The following is a 25,283-nucleotide window of genomic DNA, read 5'->3' on the forward strand; positions in this document are numbered from 1 at the left end:
GTAGTAGAAATGATGAAAGTACATTACCCATGCATAAACAACTTTTATGCATGGGCAATGTCAAAGAGAAGACTGGCAAGTGGCTATCCAATATAGATGACAATCCATAAGATGGGAGCTTGTTTAGAAGACCTTTATGCCAAACACGATAAAAAGCCTTGGAAACATCAAGAGCAATTCCCGAGTTTCACGAAATTTTTCCAAAGATGAGTAACATAAACCAATTTGACAAGAATATTATCTTTGACAGTATTTATTGGTCACGAGGGCTTGAGCCACGGTCAACTGAAACGTGCATTCTCGCGTTAACCACTCGGTCATGTATCGAGACCAACTGTCTCGATACATGACCGAGTGTCACTTTGAACATTATCATATTAATTTAAGATTATTATAGAAAATTTTATTACACTATTCAACCGAATACTTTCTCACACATTAAAAAGAAAGTGTGTGATGACTTGTTACCCACTCTGCTTTAGTCTAAGTTATGGTTCCGGTTGTACTCATACCTACACAGAATATTAGGGTGATATTTAAGAACTTCGAAAACTGGTAAAGTGATCTACTCTATAAACTCAATGTTACCGCCCACGCATAATTTAACTGAAACAACACAAATGTGGCCAATTGTATTATGATTTTTTTACTGGGCTGCTTAACTTATTTCGACATTGGACCAATAACGTGCTGGGTTTGTGAAAACAGATATGGGTTCTCTTTTTCTATGACACGCATCTTCTAGAAAACCCAACTTGCGCAACGATCGATTTTTTTTTTTTTTTTTTTTTTTGTACGAGTAGAGTGGAACAGTTGGAAGAGTTCAAACTCTTTACAGCACATAAAATGTGGAGAAAAAAATTTGTATTATCGGTACTGTATTCTAATTTCAGCGATTTTCAGACGCCCATGGAATCGATCCTACTTCATCAACTCTAAGAATCTCAGAGAAAATAGTCAAATAATAATCGGGCTTTGTCTATTTTTGATATTAGGTCCTCCGAGTCAATTTGACACGTTGCATCGCCGTCTGCCATTCCTTTGGAGAGGTGGTTGGATTCTTTTCGATAACTGCAGGAATTTCTAAAATCGCGTTCAATCCAGTGGACAGTTAGCCGATCTCTGCGAAGGGGATAGTCCCACCCCCAGGGACTTATGCTGAGTTTTTCAGCAGGCACAACATGCAGATTTCCGAACAAAAGCTTCTACAAACCAACTATTAGGCGGAGATCAGCAACAAGCTCGGGCGCCATATAATAATTAATTTAATATTTTTGGTAGCAACGAGGGTGGATGAACAGCAGAGTCCAATTTTTGAAAATAACCTGGCTAATGATTAGAATGAACAAATTAGATAATGCACGCAGTACGTTGTAATTAAGGTGTGTTCGATTTTTATTTTTTTTAATTTTTAACTGAATTTTTTATTTTTCTTTGATTAACAGAAATGAAATGCGGACAACTACCGTAATTAACTAGTTACCAGTTAACTGCTAATTAATTAAATGGTAGTCTAATAATATAACGTAATATTCATTCAACGTTTTAAACGAATAATGATTATCATGTACTAGAGTAGGTCATGGAGTTTTGTCAATGATATATAGGAATTTTGCTTGCAGAGACAAGAAGGTGATTATCCCTTTGTATAAGGCAATGGTCAGGCCTCACCGTGAGTACTGCGTACAGGTCTGGAGGCCTCATTTTAGGAAGGATGTAGAGTTGCTAGAACGAGTACAAAGAAGGGCAACAAGATTGGTGAGAAGAACAAAAGGTTGTTCTTACCAAGAAAGGCATAAGTTCTGCAAGTTGCAGAATCTGGAGACTAGACATCTGCGAAGTGATCTGATTGAGGTGGTATAAGGCCTTGAATGGTTTGAGCAGGTTCAATGCTGATGGGATTCTTCCGCTTGCTCAGATTACGAACCTGAGGGGGCACAGATTCAAATTGAGGAAAGACAGTTGCAGAATAGATGTGTGGAAGTTTGCCTTTAGCCAGCGGGTAGTTGATTGCTGGAACAGACTTCCATCTGTTGTTGTTGTGGAAGTTGATAGCTTAAATAAATTTAAGGCTGAACTAAACAAACATTTGGAGTGACCTGATGGGTGAAATGGGAAGGATTTTTTTTTTTTTTTTTTTTTTTTTGGCTGATGCTGTATAAGCTTGCTTTCTTGCATGCATCATATGCCTCTACTAATGCTAACGCTAATCCAAACTATTACATTAGGATCACCTGAATGTTAATTAAATAAAATAAATTTTCTGTTTATACTCCTTGACGACCAAACGGTCAGAGGAGTTCACAAGATGGAATACAAGAAACTTCATATACGGTATACTCATGTGCATTGTGTCTGTAAATTGCGTGTGTTCTCTGCTCGATTTGCCTGTTTTGCTGAACGCAACACCCCAGTTTTTGGGGGAAAAAAACCTTGCTATCTACGCCTGAGACCCACTAACTCAGCCACGGAGTGAAAAAAGCCTATAAAAGTTCCTCACGTCATCGACGGGGTGACGATACCACTGTACTTACCCCCCCCCCCCGCAGATTAAACTTAATATATAGAACGGGGGAGAGGGCATAAGCAGAAGTGTATTAAGGGCAAAATATAACATTGGATCGTCAACATGGTTGTTTTTTTTATGTGCAGTTAATAAAATTGCATTCTTAATCTCTATATCTTATTTGGCCTCAGTATTTCTGCATTAAATACATTAAAAATAAAACTTTCTAGATAACGGAAAAATCGAAATAACGGCACCTTGAACCCCGAAGGTGCCGTTATTCTGAAAGTCTAGTGTACTGATTATAATGGCACAGTCAGGAAACTAAACGCATCTTCTTGTCAACAACTCAGCAGAGTACAGAGTGGGAATCATTTCATCTTTTGCTGCACTGTCCTCACTGAAGGAAACATTACGTGAGCATGAAGTTCAGAGAAGTCCCAGGAGTTGTTCGACAATGCACGATGAGTGGGACATAAGCAGAGCGGTTATCCCGCCAAGGCCGACATTGAGAGGCGTCCAGCACTTGGAACAGAGCGCAGAGGGTCATTGGTGTTATCCACGAAAAGAGAGAAGTGGCGAGCAAAGAATCAGCTGAATTGCTAAGGAGGTCCGATCAACCATTTTGGATACTGAGAAGCCTTCGAAAGACCTTCCTTTTGTAGCAGAGGTCGAGTTCTGAGAGAAAAAACCATGTTACTCTCGCTTGAGACCGACTAACCAGTTTTAGCCAGCGAGTTATAAATTACTGGAATAAGTTACCTATATGCGTGGTTGAGGCTGACAGTTTGGAGAAATTCAAAGGTCAGCTGGATAGTTACCTACGGGAGGAGGGAAATGCAAAGATTGTCTTTCTCTCTTTCTTTTATTATTTATTAAGTATTTATTTAATTTAATTTTTTTTATTATTATTATTTTATTCTTTTTGCTGGTGCAGCTTAGGCTTCCTTGCACTATATGGCCATTACTAATACTAACTCAGCCATGTAGTAGTATAAAAGATATAAAAGTCACAGTCAAGGAAAGAGATCAGTGGTTTTCGACTTTTTTTTTTTTAATAACGGCAATCATAAGTAATTTATTTTATTTTCTGGTACCCCACTAAATTTTCTGCCTGTTAGATCCGATTCTCTCTCTCTCTCTCTCTCTCTCTCTCTCTATATATATATATATATATATATATATCCAATATTTTAAATTAAATAAAATAAAATATAAGCCAGTAGTATGGCAAAAACTGTAGAGCGAAAATTAACATAAAATAACCCAAATAAACAAACGAACGAAAAGAAAGAATAGATATAAATAGTAGCCCAGAAACCCTTGTATAATTTCGAACTTTAAATCCAATTAACAAAAACTATGCAAAATTTAGGATAATGCCAATTACATATTAATTTAGCGGTACCCCCCCCCCCCCCCCCGAGAGGTACCAGTTCCGAAAGAGGTGAAATATCACCTAAAGAGGGTTAAAGGAACTACCAAACGATAACAAAATCAAAATAAAATAGACTGACCATCATGCCCCATATCGACAGAGAACCACGAGGCCAATAATGGTCATGGAATCGCTGCATTTCAATCGCTATACAAATCGTCGCCATGGTGAAAAGATCGAAGTACCAATTCACCCTCCCTCCTCCGATCGTTCCACCAATGCAAAGGATTTGCAAGGCGGTGGTCCTTATGCAGCGAAAAATAAATTATAGAACAGACAGCACTCTAAAGCAGAGCCACACCACTGACATACTGTAAGCTGAATCAGCTTATATAGAAGAAACAAAAGGAAAATAGATGGCGGAACAGGCGTTGCTAAATTAGCATATCGTCCATTACTATTGAATTATATTAAATGTTGACGAAAATTAAATTATAATAAAATGAATAAATAATTAAGCATTCATTAGAGGCAGCAACTTGCAATTCCTCCATATGAAGCCTAAATATATACTATCATTGAATTATATTAACATAAGTTAAATTATAATAAAGTGAATAAATAAATAAATAAATAAGCATTCATTAGAGGCAGCGACATGCAATTCCTCCATATGAAGCTGAAATACATCCAATATTTTAAATTAAATAAAATAAAACATAAGCCAGTTTGGTACTTCGATCTTTTCACCATGGCGACGATTTGTATAGCGATTGAAATGCAGCGATTCCATGACCATTATTGGCCTCGTGGTCCTCTGTCGATATGGGGCATGATGGTCAGTCTATTTTATTTTAATTTATTTTAATTTATTTTGATTTTGTTATCGTTTAGTAGTTCCTTTAACCCTCTTTAGGTGATATTTCACGTCTTTCGGAACTGGTACCTCTCGGGGGGGGGGGGGGTACCGCTAAATTAATATGTAATTGGCATTATCCTAAATTTTGCATAGTTTTTGTTAATTGGATTTAAAGTTCGAAATTATACAAGGGTTTCTGGGCTACTATTTATATCTATTCTTTCTTTTCGTTCGTTTGTTTATTTGGGTTATTTTATGTTAATTTTCGCTCTACAGTTTTTGCCATACTACTGGCTTATGTTTTATTTTATTTAATTTAAAATATTGGATGTATTTCAGCTTCATATGGAGGAATTGCATGTCGCTGCCTCTAATGAATGCTTAATTATTTATTTATTCACTTTATTATAATTTAACTTATGTTAATATAATTCAATGATAGTATATATATATATAGATAGATATAGAGAGAGAAAAATATAAAAATATAACTATAAACAAAAATTGCAATTCATAATACAAATTACATATACTGTACTTATATAATAATTTTATTCTTCATATAGAGGTACTAAATAAACATTAATTATAGATCAGTACAAAATTAAAAAGATACCGTACGATGGATACCGTGACCTTTTTTATAATGAAATAAATATATAAATTTAAAAAAAATAAGCATAAGCAACTTAAACCCAAATTACGTGGCACCCCTGGAATGTAGTTGCGGCACGCTAAAGTGCCGTAGCACCCCGGTTGAAAGCCTGGACTGGATCAACGGGAATATCTGATGTGAGAGAGAGAGAGAGAGAGAGAGAGAGCCTGTAGAGACGTAGTATTAAAATCGAATTTTCACGGAGAGAGCTTTCGGGAATCCTCCAAAAGCATATACAGTACCTCAAAATTTAGGTGGTTCGGATACTTTCCCCGTGAATATTTTTAATGTAAGATATATCATAATGTGAAGAGAGCACTTCTCTTCACATTACGACTTATGGAAGACGAGCAGTGCCTATTTCTTTTGTCATTGAGGTGGTCGCAATATGGCGGGGAATGCGAAGCTTCCAGAAAACGCATGGATTTTCCCTGAGGAGCCAATTCTCTCCAGCGAAAATCCTTTTGACTGTTGCTAGAGCACCTGAGCCCCATATCTCTGCAATATACAGAATAGGTAGACACAAGGCGTGATATAATTTCTGCCAATCGCCGGATAGCAGCTGCGTTTTTGCTTTCCGGCGAAGCCGAGCTGATTTCGTGATTAGAAGTCTAAGTGTCGACGGAAGGGCGGTTTAGAGTCAACCAAGATTCCAAGATCACAATGCTTCGACACATTTTGATGACTATACTTTGGAAAGTGGGACGAGAGCAGCAGCGAATTGCTTCCATGAAAATATAACATGCTTTGATTTATTTGAATTTACTGACAGGTTCACGAAATTGGCCAGCTTTTTATTAATACTGAATCTGAACTTAAACATTCTCTGTGGGCAGATTAAAATGATTACCTTGACTTGTTGGCATAGTCTCAGTCCCCCCCCCCCCACATCTTTGTCAACCCATCCATGGTACTAAGTACTATAGGTTCTGATGCCTTTTGGGGTTTTCATAAAAGAAAAAAAAAAGGGTGAGGAAGTGAAGTCTGTTGGTGATGAGTGGGACTATGTTTTCAGCATGGTATTATTACTGTAGTATTATTACTGTAGTACGATGAGTGGGACATAAGCAGAGCGGTTATCCCGCCAAGGCCGACATTGAGAGGCGTCCAGCACTTGGAACAGAGCGCAGAGGGTCATTGGTGTTATCCACGAAAAGAGAGAAGTGGCGAGCAAAGAATCAGCTGGATTGCTAAGGAGGTCCGATCAACCATTTTGGATACTGAGAAGCCTTCGAAAGACCTTCCTTTTGTAGCAGAGGTCGAGTGAACTGTGAACCTTTACTGTGAACCTTTTAGAATTGCTTGAGGCAGCCAAAGAAGGTCGCCATGAATTTAAAAATGTGATTCAAGAAGCTCCAGTAATGTTTTTTTTTTTAAAAAAAAGCTCTGAAGATCTGCAGTGTGGTGGCGTTCAGGTTAGAGAAAATTTATCTCCTTTGCATGTTGCACTGGACCGAATGAAGCTGGTCCTGCAGAATCGGGTGGTTGGTTGGTGGAACAGACTTCCATCCCTTGTGGTGGAGGTTGATAGCCTAAATAAGTTTAAGGCTCAGCTGGACAGGTATTTTGAACGAACAGAGGGGTGAAGTGGAAGTGGTTTTTTTTTTTTTTTGGCTGATGCTGCATAAGCTTGCTTTCTTGCATCAAATGCCTCTACTAATGCTAATGCTAATGCTAATCTGGGTTGCAGCACTGGAATGAGTGCTTTTCCAATAACTTGGAAAAGCACTCATTAGGAGCATTAGCAACTAAGGCTATATTGTTCCGGGGATATGCGGTGGTCATTCCCTGACCTTTCCGCATCCTCCGTATTTGGTGGTCACAGGCTCGAACCCCGGTCTATCAATCATACGACTGTAATATGGAAGACAAGGGTCGATGATGAAGACGCTCAGAGACGATAAAAGAAACCGGGGTACCCCACCAGCCCCAGTAGTGGCCTTTAGTGGTATTCACTAATAAGGTATTCGAGGCTAATAAACCGATCAGCTTTTTAGTCTTGATTAGCTGTTCTTTGGTTATCTTCACTGTGTCTAAAATCTGATAGGCAGAGAAGAGATGGTGAAGTGCTGGATGGTTTCCAGAGTGACTACATTGGAAAACCTACTGATGGATCCAAGCACGCATCCAGGTAGGTTTATATAATCATTTAAATCAGAATCTTGTGGGTGATAAATACAGCTCATTGCTTGAATGTGCCGTTTAACACGGATGATTTAAAGCGATTAAACATTGTTCTGGCGCGTGGAGTGAATTTAAGTCCCAAAGCAACTAAGGCTATGAGGCGTGGCGTCAGTATATTGTATCTGTAAATTGACTGTATTCTGCGGTTGATTTTTCTGTTTTGCTGGAAGAAAAACCCGGGTTCAGGGATAATAAACCATGCAATTGTCGCTTGAGACCGACTAACTCAGCCACGTTATGATTAAAGCCCATAACAATTCATCGCATCATTCATGGGATTCGAAACCAGCCTTTTTCCATCCAGTGTGGAGAAGACGTTGATTATATCCACTGTGTTATTCGAGAGGGCTTCTGAGCATATGAAAGCTATTTCATATGCTCAGAAGCTTTTATTATTATTATTATTATCATTAGCCATAGGGTGCAAGGAAGCCTGAGGCTTTTGCTGCACCAGCCAAAAAAAAAAAAAAAAAAAAAAAAAAATTTCCTGAAACCGTTTTGTTTCTCAGTGAAAGTACCTCCAGAATTAATGAACAGCAGTTCTTCAAGAGGGTGTTCTTCGAGGGTTTCTAATATTTTACTTATTTCCTTATGGATTTTTTATAAAAATTGAAATGCAACACGTATTTCGCGGATCTCATAAAGATTTAATAAAATAAACACGTACCTCAGAATTTAATACGCTGTAAAATTTTTCGTGATATTCTGTACTTATTTCCTCTTGATTTTAAAACTATTGAAATATACGGGAAGTATTTCATGTTTCAGCCGGGATTAATATAATAAGCAAATGGTAAAATACTCATTCGTTCTTCCAACAAGCACACAACGACAAACAAATTAATAGCCAGTAATTCAGCTACAATATACAGTATATCGATACACTATACGATATGTATGAAAAAAGAATTATGATTTAATTCTCAGATTAGCACTGAGAGTGCTAACTATAAAATTAGATGAAAAAGGAATTCAACAGGCGCTTTACGCCTAAGAAAAAATGTTTCTGTAGAACTCTATTTTAGCTATACAGCTCATTAGTTATGGAATAAGCCTTGTTGATTTATTATTATAGTTATTATTATAATTATTTCTTTATTTACTTATTGATGTACTTAATATTAATCTGTTTCTGATAACTTTCGAAATTAACTACTACATAGTATATCTCTGAGGAGGCTTCCATCCTGCAGTGGGTTGATAATGGCTGAACTGTACTTTTAGTACAGACATCTCTAAATATAGTATTAAACAAATCCAACAGATGGCGCCACAATGCAAACATCAAAAATCAAGAGCAACGTAATATCAGTTAGAAGTCTAGTTTTTTTTGCTTTATATAAGATGAAAAAAAAAACCGGAATTTTCCATGCAAGCCTAGCCAAAGACTGCTCACTCGGCTACTCAGTGAAAAAAAAAAAGCTTATAAAAGTTATTCTAACCAAATGGAATAGAACCTAGTCCTGAACAAACGCCGTGACAGATTAACAGAAAAGGGTTGAACAGTGAGGGGGCGGGAATTCAAACGTGGTGCCAACAGGCAATAAATCGTTTCGAGATTAGAAATTTTTTTTTTCATCTACAAAGAAACATCTTATGCCTTTATTAAAACCTAGCTGTTAGCGAAGCAATGTAAGATATATCGTTAATAACTTTGCATTAGTTTGCATATGTGATGATAAAAACATAAAAAATAAGGTGACTACTGATGATTCTTGAGATCAGTAGTATAGCATCACGAACTTGGGCCTTGGCACAACGTTTACTGATCCAAAAAGTCTTTTAATATTTTCCTTTTGAATCCTCAGAAGCTGGCTTCTGAGGTCCTACTTCGATGCGGTTTCGCTGCCAACTTTATTCCGGACCAACTTTTTCAGGCGAGTAAGCATAAGTGTGTAAAGCGCCTACTGTTTATCTGTCTGTCTGTCCGTACGCATATAATAATTCGATTCCTAGTGATGGATTTTCATAATATTTTATTATTTTTGTCCCTTTCAGAACGATCTGTCGAGCCTTCCCAAATTCCATTAAAATTGGATCATGAATTATTATTCATGGTCCAATTTTATTTATTTTCCAGGAATTATTATTTATTTTCCAGGAATTATTATTTATTTTATTTTTTAATTTCATGTATATCACATAGACCATTCACACACTGCATTGCAGCTGAAGCACTAGATATTATGTTTACTGCGGTGCGCTGATTGGAGGAATGATTGAGCAAAATGGCAGATGCACAGAAGCGAAATGCTCTCGATTCGCGCATAAAAGTTGTTGATCTATGCTTTCTATCTCTCTGTTTTTTAATCATGAATCATTATCTGTTAACGCACTTGAAATATAATGCACTGAGTACATTAACCAACTTGTTTTAAACAATTAAAACGTGGTTTAACCGTGACCATGAAAAATATCGGATCACGCTAACACCACTGCACCTGAAAAGGGACTATTTTGAACACTACTTTTATGCAAGCAGGAGAACTGAATGCTTTACCAGACCTATGCATATACTGTATATATATTCTTATGCAGGTGGTCTCCGTAGCCGAGTGGTCAAGAGGGAGAGTGCAATAATACATGCGCTGTTTGAGTAGACCGGGATTCCATCCCCTGACTGCTAAATACAGACCGCACTGGACCAGCGTGGCACATGTATGGTCCATTCCCTCAACATGATTTGTTGAGGACGAAGTTTCATTTACTGTTCCAGAAGATCTCTAACGTGCACTTTCCAAATACCTTTTTATGATACTCACCTTAAACCATAATTATATTGACCAACAAAAAAAAAAATAAATAAATCGTATCACCGGAGCAAAAGCTACAGATTCTAAAAGGAAATTGATCCGCTGATTCCAAAAATAGCAAAATAATGCCTCTATCACGTCTCCATTAATAAGGTATAATTTTATTAACTTAATGAACGACCAATTTCAAATAACATACAATATTACATATGCTATCTTAAAATCGAGTCTTATTTCTTTAAAAATACTTTAATCACACATATAATGCACTACTAGCATTCTATTCCCATAGAAATGTCTGCCACGCAGAGATTTTTTTATAATCCATTTTGCATTCCCTCTTAAAATACCAGTAGTAATCTACCATCATCATTTCGCCAATCTCTGGTTTCATGGAATGAAGAAAGAGATTTTGTATCTTGATAACATTTCAGTAAATTGACGCCTGAGATTCATAACGTAATTTTTTCCAAGAAATCCATGCACTATATTTAAATCTATATAATATCGGTGTAGATACACCATAGATAACTCTTAAGAAGCTACGATAGTAGTGTGGAAGGCATCATTTTCTCTGAATCTCATATTATGCTCTTCCTTCGCAACGAGTTGCCATGGTATTGCACTACCTCGAATAAGTAACGCTTCACTAATAGAGAAGATTATTGTTACTTATTCTCAGTGAGTACCACCACCCAGACGGCACCGTTTCAAAGCTATTGGCCTATCATCGGTGGGTGGGTGGGCAGGTACCCTGGTATTGCAGACATGACAACCCAGTTATGAAGATAATCACACAATATGAGAGATGCCAAAAGGTTTATATGATAGGCCATTAGCTTTGAAACGGTGCCGTCTGGGTGGTGGTACTCACTGAGAATAAGTAACAATAGTCTTCTCTATTAGTGAAGCGTTACTTATTCGAGGTTCAGCATCGCCAAGCTGTTAGTTCAGTATCCTGTAGCTTTATTTGAAATACATCACCTTTGAGGAGATTTTTAATTTGAAGTCCAATGAAAATTTCTTCTTTCAGTTTTGCATACGTTAAATTGGGAGACACTTCCCTTACCAGAATCCACTTCTTATTTCAGACAGGTAAACATGTTTTATATTACTTCAATCTGGTGCTCTCGTTGGTAGCACAGTTGGTATAATCACAGTTCTTCCTAAATCGGATGAACAAAGACTTGAATTCGAATTCTGTTAATGAGGCCAGGAATTTTTATGGGCCTTTTTCATAACGTGGCTAAGTTAGTCGGTCTCAGGCGAGGATGGCATGGATTTTTTCCCTGAAACTGGGATTTTTCGTCCAGCAAAACAGCAAATCAATCACGGAACACGTGCAATTTACAGACATATTATATAAGGTGCAATATGGCCTAAGCTGCTGATATACTTAAAAAAACTCTACCAGTACATACACACAAACATACTTCTTCCTAGTAAAAATTCCTTCCTCTTTTCCACTGCTGTACAGTATAAAGATTTTCTGTAACACGCTGTCACAAACACAGAAAACAATTAGGATCACCACAGATATTCCAAGCAAGTCATGGTAGTTTACTGCATCAGGATCTTCGACATACTTTCATACATTTCCTTCAAGCCAACGGTATGAAGTAGAGGAACTGATGTGAATGCTTTTCTACTGTGCAGCAAAACTGCTTTTAAACTTAATTTTGATGCATCAATAAGTATCAGCCATGCACTGGGACTGTGTTCAATGCCCAGTTCGTTGAGAAGACCACTATATCTTTACATAAACGCATATAGTCTTCCATAAAGAAATATTTCATCTGGAAGACGAAATACTTCAAATTTTTTAAAAATTTTGAAATATCTCGAATATTCCAAATATTTTTCGAATAAGAGCCGAAGCTCAAAATACTAGATTAGAATACAATGTCCCTGTTAGGCTGGGGTTAAATGTGTGTTAAGCACCAAAACAATTAAGGCTTAGACCCAAGTATTGTTTAAGGCTCAGATCTAAATGGACGTCAGATGAACTAATGAGACACGTGGCAGAGAAAAAGAAGAATGCATATAAATTATCAGATGATACAGAGCCCATGGTACATCTAAACTAGTGTGCTGTCAAGTCACAAAGGAGGTTAAGCAAGACAAGGCAGATTATGTGAAATCTTTAGCAAAGGATACAAAGAACAACAGCAAGGAATTTTTAGTTATATAAACACTAGAAGGTTTAGTTATATAAACACTAGAATATAAACTCATTTATTTTATTTTGCGGCACCCCTACTCAATTTTATAATTACATTTCATAATTTGTATTATGAAATGTAATTGTAAAAATTATATTTCATAATACAAATTATATATACTAATATAATAATTTTATTCTTTATATAGAGGTACTAAGTAAACATCAATTATAGATCACCACAAAATTAAAAAGATACCGTACACCTTTTTATAATGAAATAAACATATAAATCGAAAAATAATAATAAGTTTAAGTAACTTAAACCCAAATTACGTGGCACCCCTGGAATGGTGTTGCGGCACCCCGGTTGAAAACCACTGTGATGTCATGATTTCACTGTTAACGATCCTGCTCAGGATCATTAACAGCTCATGTCGCTGACAAAGTGAACAGTAATTTTGCATCTGCATTCACACATGAGGAATTGTTTAGGGAAGTGGATGCTAGAAGTTTATCAAACTCTTAACAGGGAGCTAAATGATTTTGGAATACTATAAGGAAATTTGGAATAACTGAGAGGAAAGTGGAAGAGAAATTGTCGAAGTTCAACATGAAAAATTCACTTGGGGTGAAGGGGATCTATCCAGTTACTTTAAGGAAGGCAGTAAAGGAGGTAAGCAAACCCTTATCCATAATTATGAGAGCATCTTTAGATTAAGAGGAGGTCCCTGTGAACTGAAGATGTGCAAAATTATCACCAATTCACAAAGGATATCAAAGGGTGGCATGAGTAATTACAGACGTGTTAAGCTTAACTTCTGTTTCAGCAAAAATAATAGTCACTGGTTAAACAAGTAATGCAGAGCCATCTAGACAGGAATGCAGTTATACTTCGGTCAGAGCATGGGTTCTTAAAGGCGTGATCTTGTCTGACCGATTTGAATACTATGAGGCAATGACAAAGGAACTGGATGCAAAAAAATAATTTTAATAACATACATGTGGATTTCAGGAAAGCTTCTGATACTGTTGCGCATAAAAGACTGCTGTACAAATTTGAGCATTATGCCATTAAGGGCAAGTTCCTGCTATGGATAAACGGATAGTTGAGCGGGAGAACACAGAAAGTGGTTATCAAGGACACTGCTATTCGTGAGCTAATGTTATTAGTGGAGTCCCACAGGGTTCAGCTTGGCCCATCGACGTTTTCTGTATTTATTAATGATATTGATGAAGGTATACCAGGCTTAATGTCTAATTTTGCATATGATACAACGGTTGGCATGGTGGTTAATGAGAGAAAGAAGGCAACTGTTGCAACAAGATCTAGAAAAATTAGGCAGATGGGCTGTAAAACGGCAACTGAAGTTTAACAATATCAAATGCAAGATACTGCATATGGATAGCCCAGTGGCGTATCCAGGTATCATCGTAAAGGGGGCATGGCAACTAGGTCCAGATATCATCGTAAGGGGGGGGGGAGCATGGCGACCAGGTTTTTCAGTTTTTTTTTTTTTTTTTTTTTTTAGATTTAAAATTCTTTAATTTAAAATTTTTGGTTAAGGAGAACATATGCCCCTTCTGCCCACCCCTGAATACGCCCCTGTAGGATAACCGTAATCGCAGAGTACATTACGTACCAACTGTGCGGTACTACTGGGGGTAGTGGAAAACGAAAAGGACTCGGCGGTAATTGTGCAGTCAGATTTAACATTCTCTGAGCAGTGCAGACGGGATGCTAGGACAACTCATGGAGTTTTGTCAATGATATACAGGAATTTTGCTAGCAGGGATTAGGCAATGGACAGACCATATCTTGAATACTGCATACAGTTCTGGAGGCCTCATTTTGGGAAGGATATTGGCTACTGGAACGGATACAGAGAACGGTAATGAGATTGGTAAGGAGAACAAAGGGGGTGCTCTTACCAAGAAAGGTTCTGTTCTGTAAATTACAACGTCTGGAGACTAGGCACATGCGAGGTGATTTGATTAAGGTGTTTAAGGCTTTGAATGGCTTGAGCAAACTGAATGCTAATGGAGTCTTCCTCATGCTCAGACACATGTGGGTTATAAATTTAAATTAAGGAAAGGTGTTTGCAGAATAGATGTGAGGAAGTTTGCTTTCAGTCAATGGGTAGTTGATTGCTGGAACAAGTTCCCATCCGTTGTTGTGGAAGTGTATAGTTTGAATAAATACAAATAAGAACTAGACAAACTATTGGAGGGGATGGATAGGTGAATTGGATGTTTTTTTTTTTTTTGGCTGATGACGTATAAGCTTGCTTTCTTGTATCGTTTTTCTACTACTAATACTACTTCGTAACTGCGTGTATTCTGTGGTAGATTTGCTGTTTCTGCTGGATGAAAAATCGGAGCTTCCGGGGGAGGGTACTGCGCAACAGTCGCTTGGGAGCGAATAACTCAGCCACGTTAACAAATTCCTTGCCTCACTGACGGGACTGGAACTCAGGCCTTTTCTGCCCGGTGAGAGCGGACCTTGATTACAAGCAATGTGTTGTTGACGAGAACAGCAAGGTTCGTGTAAGACGATTTAGTCAAACTTATGGATTCCGTAGCTTTTTAAGAAAAAAAAAAAAAAAATGAGAGCAAGGGTTTATATATCGAAAATAACCGTTCAAAGATTAAACGAATTATCAATTAAACTTTCTTCGTGTATAATATTTATAACCAGGTACAGCTATTCGCTGTTATCAGTGTAGTTCGGAAGAGGATTCGAAGGGCCGCGATACCTGTGGAGCATACCAAAAATTTGATGATATTCGCCATGCACCCGTGGATTGTGCAGGAGAAGACGCTGTTACCCCTGGAACTTTCTGCTTTAAAAGCGTCCAGCAGAGCCCTCGTGGATTCATCTGTAAGTAATTTGCGTGTAAAATCATTTCCTATTTGGTTTGTGCTTGCTATTCATCTTTGCACTAAAAATATCTCGGTGTGTGCTATTTAAGTAAATACAAAGGGTACTAGGAAAGTTTTGCAATATGACGCAACAATGAATCACAGGAAGCTGCTTGTTGCTGCATGTTGAGACATGTTCATACGTGCATAGTAGCCACTGCGCCAAGTTGATGGGCTCAGTTATTCATTAGTAGTGAGAGTGTAAAGTGCTTGCGATGGCATCGTGGTCACGAAATGAGATAAGGACAGTTTTGCGGTATAATTTCGTGCGTGGTTTAACCATAGACCAGTGCTTAGAAGAAATGACTCTTGCACTAGATGATGATTGTCCACATCGTACAACGATATTCAGGTGGTACAGAGAATTCCAAAGGGGAAATTTCACTCTGGAGGATTCTGAGAGGCCGGGAAGGCCACGAACGTCAGTTACGGAGGAAAACGTTACTGCTGTGAGGAAAATGCTTGACGAAAACAGGCGAGTGACCTACCAACAGATAGAGGATACTTTGGGCCTAAATGCACCAGCAATTCGTTCGATTCTGCAAAATCATTTGCACGTGAAGAAACTTTGTTCTCTCTGGTGCCGCATCAACTGACTGAAGAGCAGATGACACGACGTGTGACTTGGTGCCGGGAGATGTTAAAAAAGTTTGATAAGGGACAATCTCGGTATGTGAACAACATCGTGACAGGTGACGAGACTTGGCTGTACTATTACGATCTGCCGACCAAGGCTCAAAACAAAGTTTGGGTCTTTGATGATGACGACACACCCGTAATTGTCAGAAAATCCCGATCTGTAAAGAAGAAAATGATAGCTGTATTTTTCAAATCGAGTGGAATTGTGGAACGTGTCGTTTTGGACACGCAGAAGACAGTCACAGCTAAGTGGTATACTGAACAATGCCTGCCTAAAGTCATTGGATCTATGAAGAACCTGCGGCCAAAGTCAAGAATGGACACCTGGTACCTCCATCACGATAATGCTCCAGCTCACCGCGCCAAAGCCTGCACCGAATATTTGACCACGACAGGACTGAAACTTCTTGAGCACCCTTCCCTACAGTCCAGACCTTGCTCCCTGCGACTTTGCACTGTTCCCGCATGTGAAAATGAAGCTAAAAGGGAGGCGGTTTTCCAGTGATGAGGACCTTCTACGGGCTTGGGACAACGAGTGTGCTTTACTCCCTAGTGAAACTTGGCAGAACTGGTTTAAAGATTGGTTTTGGAGGATGGAGAGGTGTATTGAATGTAGAGGAAATTACTTTGAAAAAATTAAATAAACAAAGCTGTATTGCAAAACTTTCCTAGTACCCTTTGTATGTTTCGTTAATTCATTTACATTTTCAATTTTTATTTCAGTTCCAATTATTCTCATTCTAATTTCTAATTAAGAAAAAGCAGATTACGAGAAGTCTCCGGCAAAGATTTTCTTAAATGTTTGAATTCCTTTGCCGAAGGAAAAGAAATACAATATTCAACGTCTACCATTCTCCATGATTTCCCCAGCCTCCTTCTGTACACTAAAGCTGTTGGATTAATTTTTATACTTTTATGTTCATTATACTGTAATTTTTTATTTGTTTTAGAACTGAACTTTATGTAAATTTAAAACTGTATGTATCATAAATAAATATATATATATATATATATATTTATGGATTTTTTATTATATGCTTTCCTTTCGAAAGGAAGACATAGGTGTACCATTGAATGTTGGATTCATAATAAATTAATATTATTTTATATCAATTTTTATTATTATTTTATATTATTTTAAATCGCTATTAATAATCATATCGATTTATTACGAATTTTAATTATAATATATTTAACATTTCAATTAATTTTATAACTATAACTATATTTATATTTATAACTATATTTATATTAATATTATTATATTTAGTCTCCTACATAATATTAATAAATTAACATTATGTATAGAGGGAAAAGTAGTGCATGTTTTAAGTACGAGTATACCTTATAGAAAAGGAAGAAAGCAATCCTTTAGCCATAATTGTGAGAGTATCTTATGTGTGGTCCTCGTGGCTTAGAAATAATGTGCGAATCTATCCCCTCACAAAGGGGGGATCAAAAGGTGAGAATTAGTAATTACAGACCTGTTAACTTAACTTCTGTTTCAGGAAAAATAATGGAGTCAATGGTATTTACACAGAAATACAATTATACTTCTGTCACAGCATGCATTTGCTAAGGGTCAATCTTGTCTGACCAATCTAATTAGATACTACGATGCAGTAAAGGAGCTGGATGCAAAAAAATAATTTCAATATCATATACTTGGATTCGATTCCCGTCGATGACTAGGAATTTTTATGTACCATTTTCACAACATGGCTGAGATAGTCGGTCTCAGGCAAGGGCAAAATGGTTTATTCTCCCGAAACTCGGGTTTTTAGTCCAGCAATCAGCAAATCGACCACAGAACAAACGCAATTTACAGCCAGAGTATATACGGTGCAATACTGGCTAAGTTGCTCAGTGTCCTAAAAACCGAACTATAACAACTTCGATTTCAGGAAAACTTTTGATACTGTTGTACATAAAAGACTGCTGTACAAAATGGAACAGTGCAGCATTAAGGAAAAGTTACTGCTATGGATGAAGAGATGATTGAGTGGAAGAAAATAGATAGTGGTTATTAATGGACAATTAATTGTTGTTTGTTTCTTTCGAGATTTATTAGGCGTATCGGCAACTATGGCCATAGTGCGCCAGACAATTAATAACCACAATCTTAATTATTAAAAGACTTCTCTTCACGGAATAATATTAGTAGAATTCCCCAAGGTTGGGTTCGGTGCCGGGACGACTGTTGTTTTCTATATTCATTACTCATATTGATGAAGGTATATCAGGCTTAATGTCTAGGTTTTCAGATGACACAAAGGTTGGCAGAGTGGTTAATCGCAGTAATAAGGGTATGCTGCTGAAACAAGGTATAGACAAATTAGGCAGATCGTTTGAGAAGTGATAATCGAAGTTTAATATTGACATGTGCAAGGTACTTCACATGTGTAGCAGTAATCCCAAATTAACGTACTAGCTGTGTAGTACCACACTCAGGACAGAGTTGAATGAAAAAGACCTGGAAGTAATTGTGCAGTCAGATATGACGTTCTCTGAGCAGTGCAGACAGACTACCTGGACAGTTCACAGGGTTTTGTCAATGATATAGACGAATTTTTCCAGCAGGGATAAGAAAATAATTTTCCCATTGAATAAGGCAATGGTTAGACTACATCTTCAGTACTGTATAGGTCTGGGAGCCTCATTTTACAAAGGACTTGGATCTGTTAATAAAGGATGTGGATCTGTTGGAAAGGGTGCAGAGTAGAGTAATATGATTGGTGAGGGAACAAAAGGGTGCTCTTATCAGGAAAGGCTTTAGTTTTGCAAATTGCAGCGTCTGGAGACCAGGCACCTGCGAGATCTGATTGAGGTGTGTAAGGTCTTGAATGGATTGAGTAAGTTCAATGCTGATGGAATCCTTCATCTTGCTGAGACTACACAAATGAGGGGGCATAAATTCAAACTGAGGAAGGATGGTCGGACGTGCAGAATGTCTTCTACCAGAGGGTGGTTGATTATCATCAGCTTGCTTTTTTGCATCATTTGCCACTACTACTAAATGAATTAGAAATTATATATACATTTTTTTTTTTTTTTTTATATTTATTACATAAAGCGGTCCCAGCCAACCAATGGCAACCCTGTTGTCAGTTACACATAATTTAGCAGTACTCTTATATACTCCCTCTCCTGTTTGCCCAAGTACAGGGAGGGAAAAAACCTGCCATGACCAAAAAAGATTGATATGAATAAATTGAAAAATAATCAAATTACATAAAAAATAAAATATACATATAATTAAATTTCAGACAAAGTCCAAATTTCATTGGCAAGATCTGCATCTGTTCACAGTCTGTTAGAAAGCCAGCAGCGCTAGGAGCTGCCGAGAAGAGAAATACCAGCTCCAGGAGCAGAAATTCCAGCACAAGGAGCTGCCGAGCACAGAAATGCCAGCACAAGAAGCTGGAGTTTCAGTGGATATAGCAGACTCAAGCCTCTACGATTTCACAGAATTCTAGGTAATTCGGCATACACCATACCGCATTACAAATCCAAGGCTTCCAGATGCAGAAGAGTCTTCCGCCTAAGAAATATTGCAGTTGCAAAGGCTTGGAAAGCCAAGAAGTTCTCCTGTTTATCAACTAGAATTGTCTCGCAGCCTTCTGCCATAAGATTGAGATTACTAACCAGAGATACCAATTCAATTCGTAGATCGCAGTACTCCTCACAAGTGTGCATAATGTTTCCATGATTCTCTTTCGCCACAATGGCAACTAGATCTTTCATTAATTCCTAAATCATGCAACTTTGCATTAATCGAACCATGACCAGTTAATAAGAACATAGCTTGTAAGTTTGGGGCAAACGATTTGAATTTTATCGAGGCTGCATTTCTTAAATCTGGGAAAAAATTTTGTGTAATCTGCCCTTTATCACAAACACTCCAACGCTCTTGCTAGACTTTTACCAAAGCATCCCAGATTCTTGTCCTTTCCTTCCTGGGATCTGCCAAAATGTCAACCTGTATATTCAGAAAAGAACAGGGAATGCCACGGCGGATGAAATAAGCCAATGCACAATACAACAAATGCAGATCAATAGGCAATTTTCCAGTCACGATCTGCAAAGCTGGGGTCGACACAGTTCTGCATGCCATGCACATCCTAAGGAGCATTACTCTTTGAATGGAACTGAGCTTTCTAGTAAATACTTTTCCACTTACACGTTCAAACCAAATTGGTGCACCATACATTACCATGGGGATAAATACACATTCATATAGCAAGTTCAGCGCCTTACCTTTTATTCCCCAGCCAACTTTAGTGATCCGAGTAATCATCCCAATAAATTTCCTCACCTTTTCTGATAGATAAGTAACATGAGTTGAAAGTCAAAGATCCGTCAAATATAATGCCTAGATATTTTAATTGCCTTGCCGATTTAGGTTCGACCCATTCATTCTAACAACCGGGGGTCTTCTACTCGAAAACTGATCCTTAAAGACCATTGTCCTTGTTTTGGTTCCTGATACAGTCAGTTTATGTAACCTACACCAGTTATTAAGTTCAAACAAAACCTGCTATGACTTGGTGTCTAGTTGCATCCGTGTATTTCCTTCAATAAGCAACACAAGATCATTGGCATATGCTACCATCTCTGTATGCTCGAAGTCCCTACGCAACCAGTCCTCCAAAACTAGGCTCCACATTAGCGGTCCAAAAACCGATCCTTGTGGCATCCCCTGGTCACCTCTCGTACAATAGAATCAACAGACGACTTAACAGTCAGTCACTGTACGGTGCGTGAAGTAGTCCTTTACCACCCTAAAGATCTTAGTTGAACAGCCTGCAAGTCTGAACATCATAAGAATGCTGCTCCATTGATTGGAGTCAAAAGCTCCCTCAAAGTCAATAAAGATTCCAAGGACATACTTACTTTTCGAGCCTAATATATAGTTTCGCAATGCCCGAAGCGCATCTTCTGTTCCACGACCTGGAGTAAAACCATATTGTCTGCCAGACCAGCCTAAGTTTTTTCCAGCATAGTCAGTAATCCGTCTCGCCAGCATCCTTTCAAACACCTTTCCTAATCCAAGGAGGAGGGCAATAGGTTGATAAGATCGTGGATTATTCTTTGGCCTAGATGGTCCCTTCAGTATCAGCTTTAATAGGGCATCCTTCCATGGTAATGAAAAGGCCCTGTCACGCAGGTAGCTATTAAAAGCTTCAAGAAGGATCCCTGGTATCAGTCGATGAGCCCGTTTAATGACCTCTCCTTCAATGAGGTCTATCCCTGGGCATTTATTGTTCCTTATGCGTTGTACTGCATCACAGAGTTCAATCAGGCTAAAGGGATCCTCGTAATGTACCCCCAGAGTAAGCATGATTAAGACTTTTCATCGACATCTTTCCTCATCGTCTTGCTCAGAGATAGTATCTCCAATCAGATGATCCAAAATCGCAGACATACTTTCTCGCCAACTCGTACTTTCCTGGTCAACACCTCCAATAGAGTATGCTGTAGCTCCATTATATATTTTAGTCTTGCCAGCTTATATACAATTCCCCATGGGTTCTCATTGCCCACTATTCTAACCAACGTTCTCCAGGCAGTTAATTTTGATTTAGATATTATACGCACGTATGCACTCCGTATCCTCTGATACTCTACTTTAAGTACATTACTTCCTCCTACCCATAGTTACGCTTACTTCTTCATTCTCTCCAGACATCTGACTGAATCCCCCAATACCCAGATTCCCAAGTCGGACGTGAATATATTCGTCAAACCTATTCCACTTTACATTTTCGATAGCAAATCGTCGTAACTGTTCCTGAGACGGACATAGTTTTGTTATGTCCCTGACAGAAAATACAATGGCCCGATGATCAGAGCAGACCCAGTCTGCTCTTAATCGCCAATCGTCCACGATACCAGCTACCCTTACGTTACAGATTGTCAAGTCAATATTTGATTCTCAATTAACAGTGAAGAAAGTACTATCTGAACTTGGCAGATTTTGTATAAACAATCCACAACAAGCCAAGAATTCATCTAGTTGACGACCACGATCATTTGCAATTCTATCGAACCACGATGCTGATCCTACGTTAGAATCCATCGCAAATATTACTGAATTACTACCCAAGCGATTTTGAACCAGTTCCATGTACCTGATGTAGAAATTAATGTCTGTTGAGTGATGACAATACATACAACATAAATAGAATGATGCAAGATCTGACTCTACCCCTATGCACACCATCTGTGAAGAGCACAACGAATTTATAACAGTAATAACTATGTCCTTATTAAACACTACAATTGCAGCTCTTAAGTCTGGTTCATCTGCACAGAGTAACACGTGCTGAAAGTGGATATCCTGTAGGCCGACCTTTCACTAAGTACGGTTCCTGTATGCAGGCTATATCAATATTATCTCTGCTGCACACTAGTCTAACTTCATCAGCCACCGATTTTGATCTCTGAGCATTAGTCTGTAGTATACGTAGGTTACCATTCGATTTTGCATTGTACTGATTAAGAATTCAGTGATTATCAATATCTGCCATTAACGTTATATACAAGTAAATATATATTCGTATGTAAAACGATGTACGGAGTGTGGCTAGAAAGTTGTAGGAATGACGTTTTAAGTAAATTAAAAGTGAACTTAACCAATTATTTGTTTTTGACCCCTTCGAAGTACAGTAGTTCCCTTAGACAGCTCTATATGAATTCACTGGGCTTCCTGTAGACTCATCGGGGAAGTATCTCTTTGACTTGATTTAAACGAAGGAGAATTTGCCTCACCGACAGATAACGCAATGAAAGTAGGCACATTGCCAGCGAGGCAATTTCTCACAGAAAAAAGGAACCTTCAGATGGAACCTGACGGATAAGTTTTTCCCACTCCCACATTTTGGATTCATACAAGTTTTGTTACTGTGGATAAACGAGTAATATATCATTTCTTTCTCTTTTTAGGGGACGGACGATGGAGAACAGTAATACGCAGATGTGCCTCAATGTCCGAGCATGGAAAGGATTGGGGATGTGACTGGGGCTATAGGGAAAATGGTGTCTACTGGGAGGAATGTTACTGCAGTGAAGATAAATGCAATGGTGCCTCGTATATCAGAACTTCATCTGCCCACTATTCTCTTCTAATCATGAATACTCTGTTAGCCATTATCAACAATGTGAACTAGAATAGAATTGCAGCTGAAAAAAAAAAAACTGGTAATCTTTGCGCAATGAGTACCACTGTATAAATTCTTTATAAATCGTTATAAATTCCAACGTAAAAGGAGACTTTGAAGTACTAAAAAAAAATTGTCTAAATTTTAAGATCGACTTATACACCGAGTATAAAATCTTAACCTTGAATGAATTAAAAGTATGTGCTTATGCTTAGAAACACGTGAATATTTCCAATACATTTTCAATTTATTAGATAAGTGTTTTTACACAAATATATGCCTGCCCTTTATAACCCAAGGATTTATTCATCTTTCTTGTCAGACGGAAAAAATTCATGGGATTCATCGGGAGTTACGTTTTCGAGTTATCGAAAGGTAAACTTCTGTGATATTTTTCAATTTATTATAGTATATCGAGACATTCTTTACAGAGAAACCAACTGCATACTCAAAGCCATATATACATAAGTACCAAAAAATATATATATGTATAGTAGTATTACGCCATCGCCTACGCCTATTTCGGTTTCGTGATTTTTTTCTTAGGAAATACGGTATATACTAAGCAGTCACTTTATTGGGTACACCCACATCGGTATGAGTATCTCCAGAATTGCAGCTTTCCCGCGTGCGACTGTATCTCGAATGTATCGAAACTGATCTAATAGCCAAATAACGTACAGAAAAGGGAGATGCTGCGGTTGGAAAGAGCTCGTTGATGTGAAAAGATAACGGAAGCGAGAGTAAGTCAAATAACAACCCAGTACAACAGCGGTAATCAAAGCGTAATTTCAGAACACAACTCGTACCTTGTCAGGGATGCGAGTATCGCAGCAGGCACGAACGGGGTTCCACTCGTACCTTCTGTCAGCAATAAACAAGAGGGTACGGTTACAGCGGGCTTAGGAACACCAACACCGAACAGAGGAAGAGTGGAAAAACGTTGTTTGGTCTGACGAATCTCGGTTCCTGCTATGTTTCACGCTGACGGCAGGAGCAGAATATGAGGAAAACAGCATGAGTTCATGGACTCATCCTGTCAGGTGTCAACAATGCTGGAAGTTGTAATGATGTGAGAAGTACTCTTGGTTTATTGGACTTCCTTGATACTAATGGAGTAAAATGTGGATACTACAGTTTATCTGGAAACTGCTTCCGACAGGGCACATCCCTACATGGTTGAAGAGTAAAATGGCATCTGCGAAAGCGTTCTGCCATATCACAAGGCAAGAATTGTGCAGAACTGGTTCCAAGAACATGAGAGTGAATTCAGCCTACTGCGGCCTTTTCAGTCATCAGATCTCAATCCACTTAAGCACATGTGGATGAACTACAACCTCTCTGGTTGCCTCTTCGGAACAGATACGCAACCATTCAATTTACAACTGTGAGAAGCAGTTCAATGAACACGAATTAGTATCCTTGTGGCACGCTTTCAATATCTCGTTGAGGCCATGCCACGACGAACCAGGATGTTCTGAGGACTAAAGCGGACCGCTCGCTATTAGGTAGAGGTACCTAAAAAAAGTGGTGACTCGGTTTTTCCCCTACCACTTTCTTTACAATTTACTATGCAGCATAATAAAATACAGCAGTGTAAACGTTTAAAGGAAAGAGCAGAAATAAATTAAAAGTAGACAGCGATTCTTAACCAAGACTTTGTAAAAAAAAAAAAAAAGTGTTGGCTTATAGGGATAATATGATTAAGCACGAATTTTCAAACAAAAAATAGAAAAAGACTGATGTTCAGAATATACACTAATTCGACAGATTTTATTTAAATAGCTTTAATGCTTGCAGAAGGTTCTATTTATGATCATTGCAATAACAAGATTGTTGTTTTGATTTTCTGCCTAGACAACTGAGGCCATGAGGTGCCAGTGTATTGTTTGTAAAGTGAGTGTATTATAATTTAGCTTGGCATTTTTTCCAGATGAAATACTCGAGTTTCTGGAAGGGGAGGAAACTGTGCAACGTCTTTCGAGACCAACTAACTCGGCTACAGTGTCGGAGGGAGGGGGATAACTATTAAAGTTCCGCCGGTCTAGACAGGTTTCACCAGCGGA

General features: G+C 38.1%; 1 protein-coding gene across 1 annotated transcript in view; it reads left to right on the forward strand.

The window, feature by feature from the left end:
* LOC150083507 (UPAR/Ly6 domain-containing protein crok-like) overlaps window positions 1–23,226 on the forward strand; it is a 73,082-nt gene extending 49,856 nt beyond the window's left edge. The window contains exon 3 of the mRNA XM_090378515.1: window positions 23,003–23,226. Within this exon, the coding sequence (XP_090234641.1) occupies window positions 23,003–23,226 (224 nt within the window). The remainder of the gene's footprint in view (window positions 1–23,002) is intronic.
* The last annotated feature ends 2,057 nt before the right edge of the window (window positions 23,227–25,283 follow it).

Source organism: Mastigoproctus giganteus, chromosome 7 (genome assembly GCF_048544385.1).
Source record: "Mastigoproctus giganteus isolate SK-2022 chromosome 7, ASM4854438v1, whole genome shotgun sequence".
In the NCBI taxonomy this organism is placed as follows: domain Eukaryota; kingdom Metazoa; phylum Arthropoda; class Arachnida; order Uropygi; family Thelyphonidae; genus Mastigoproctus; species Mastigoproctus giganteus.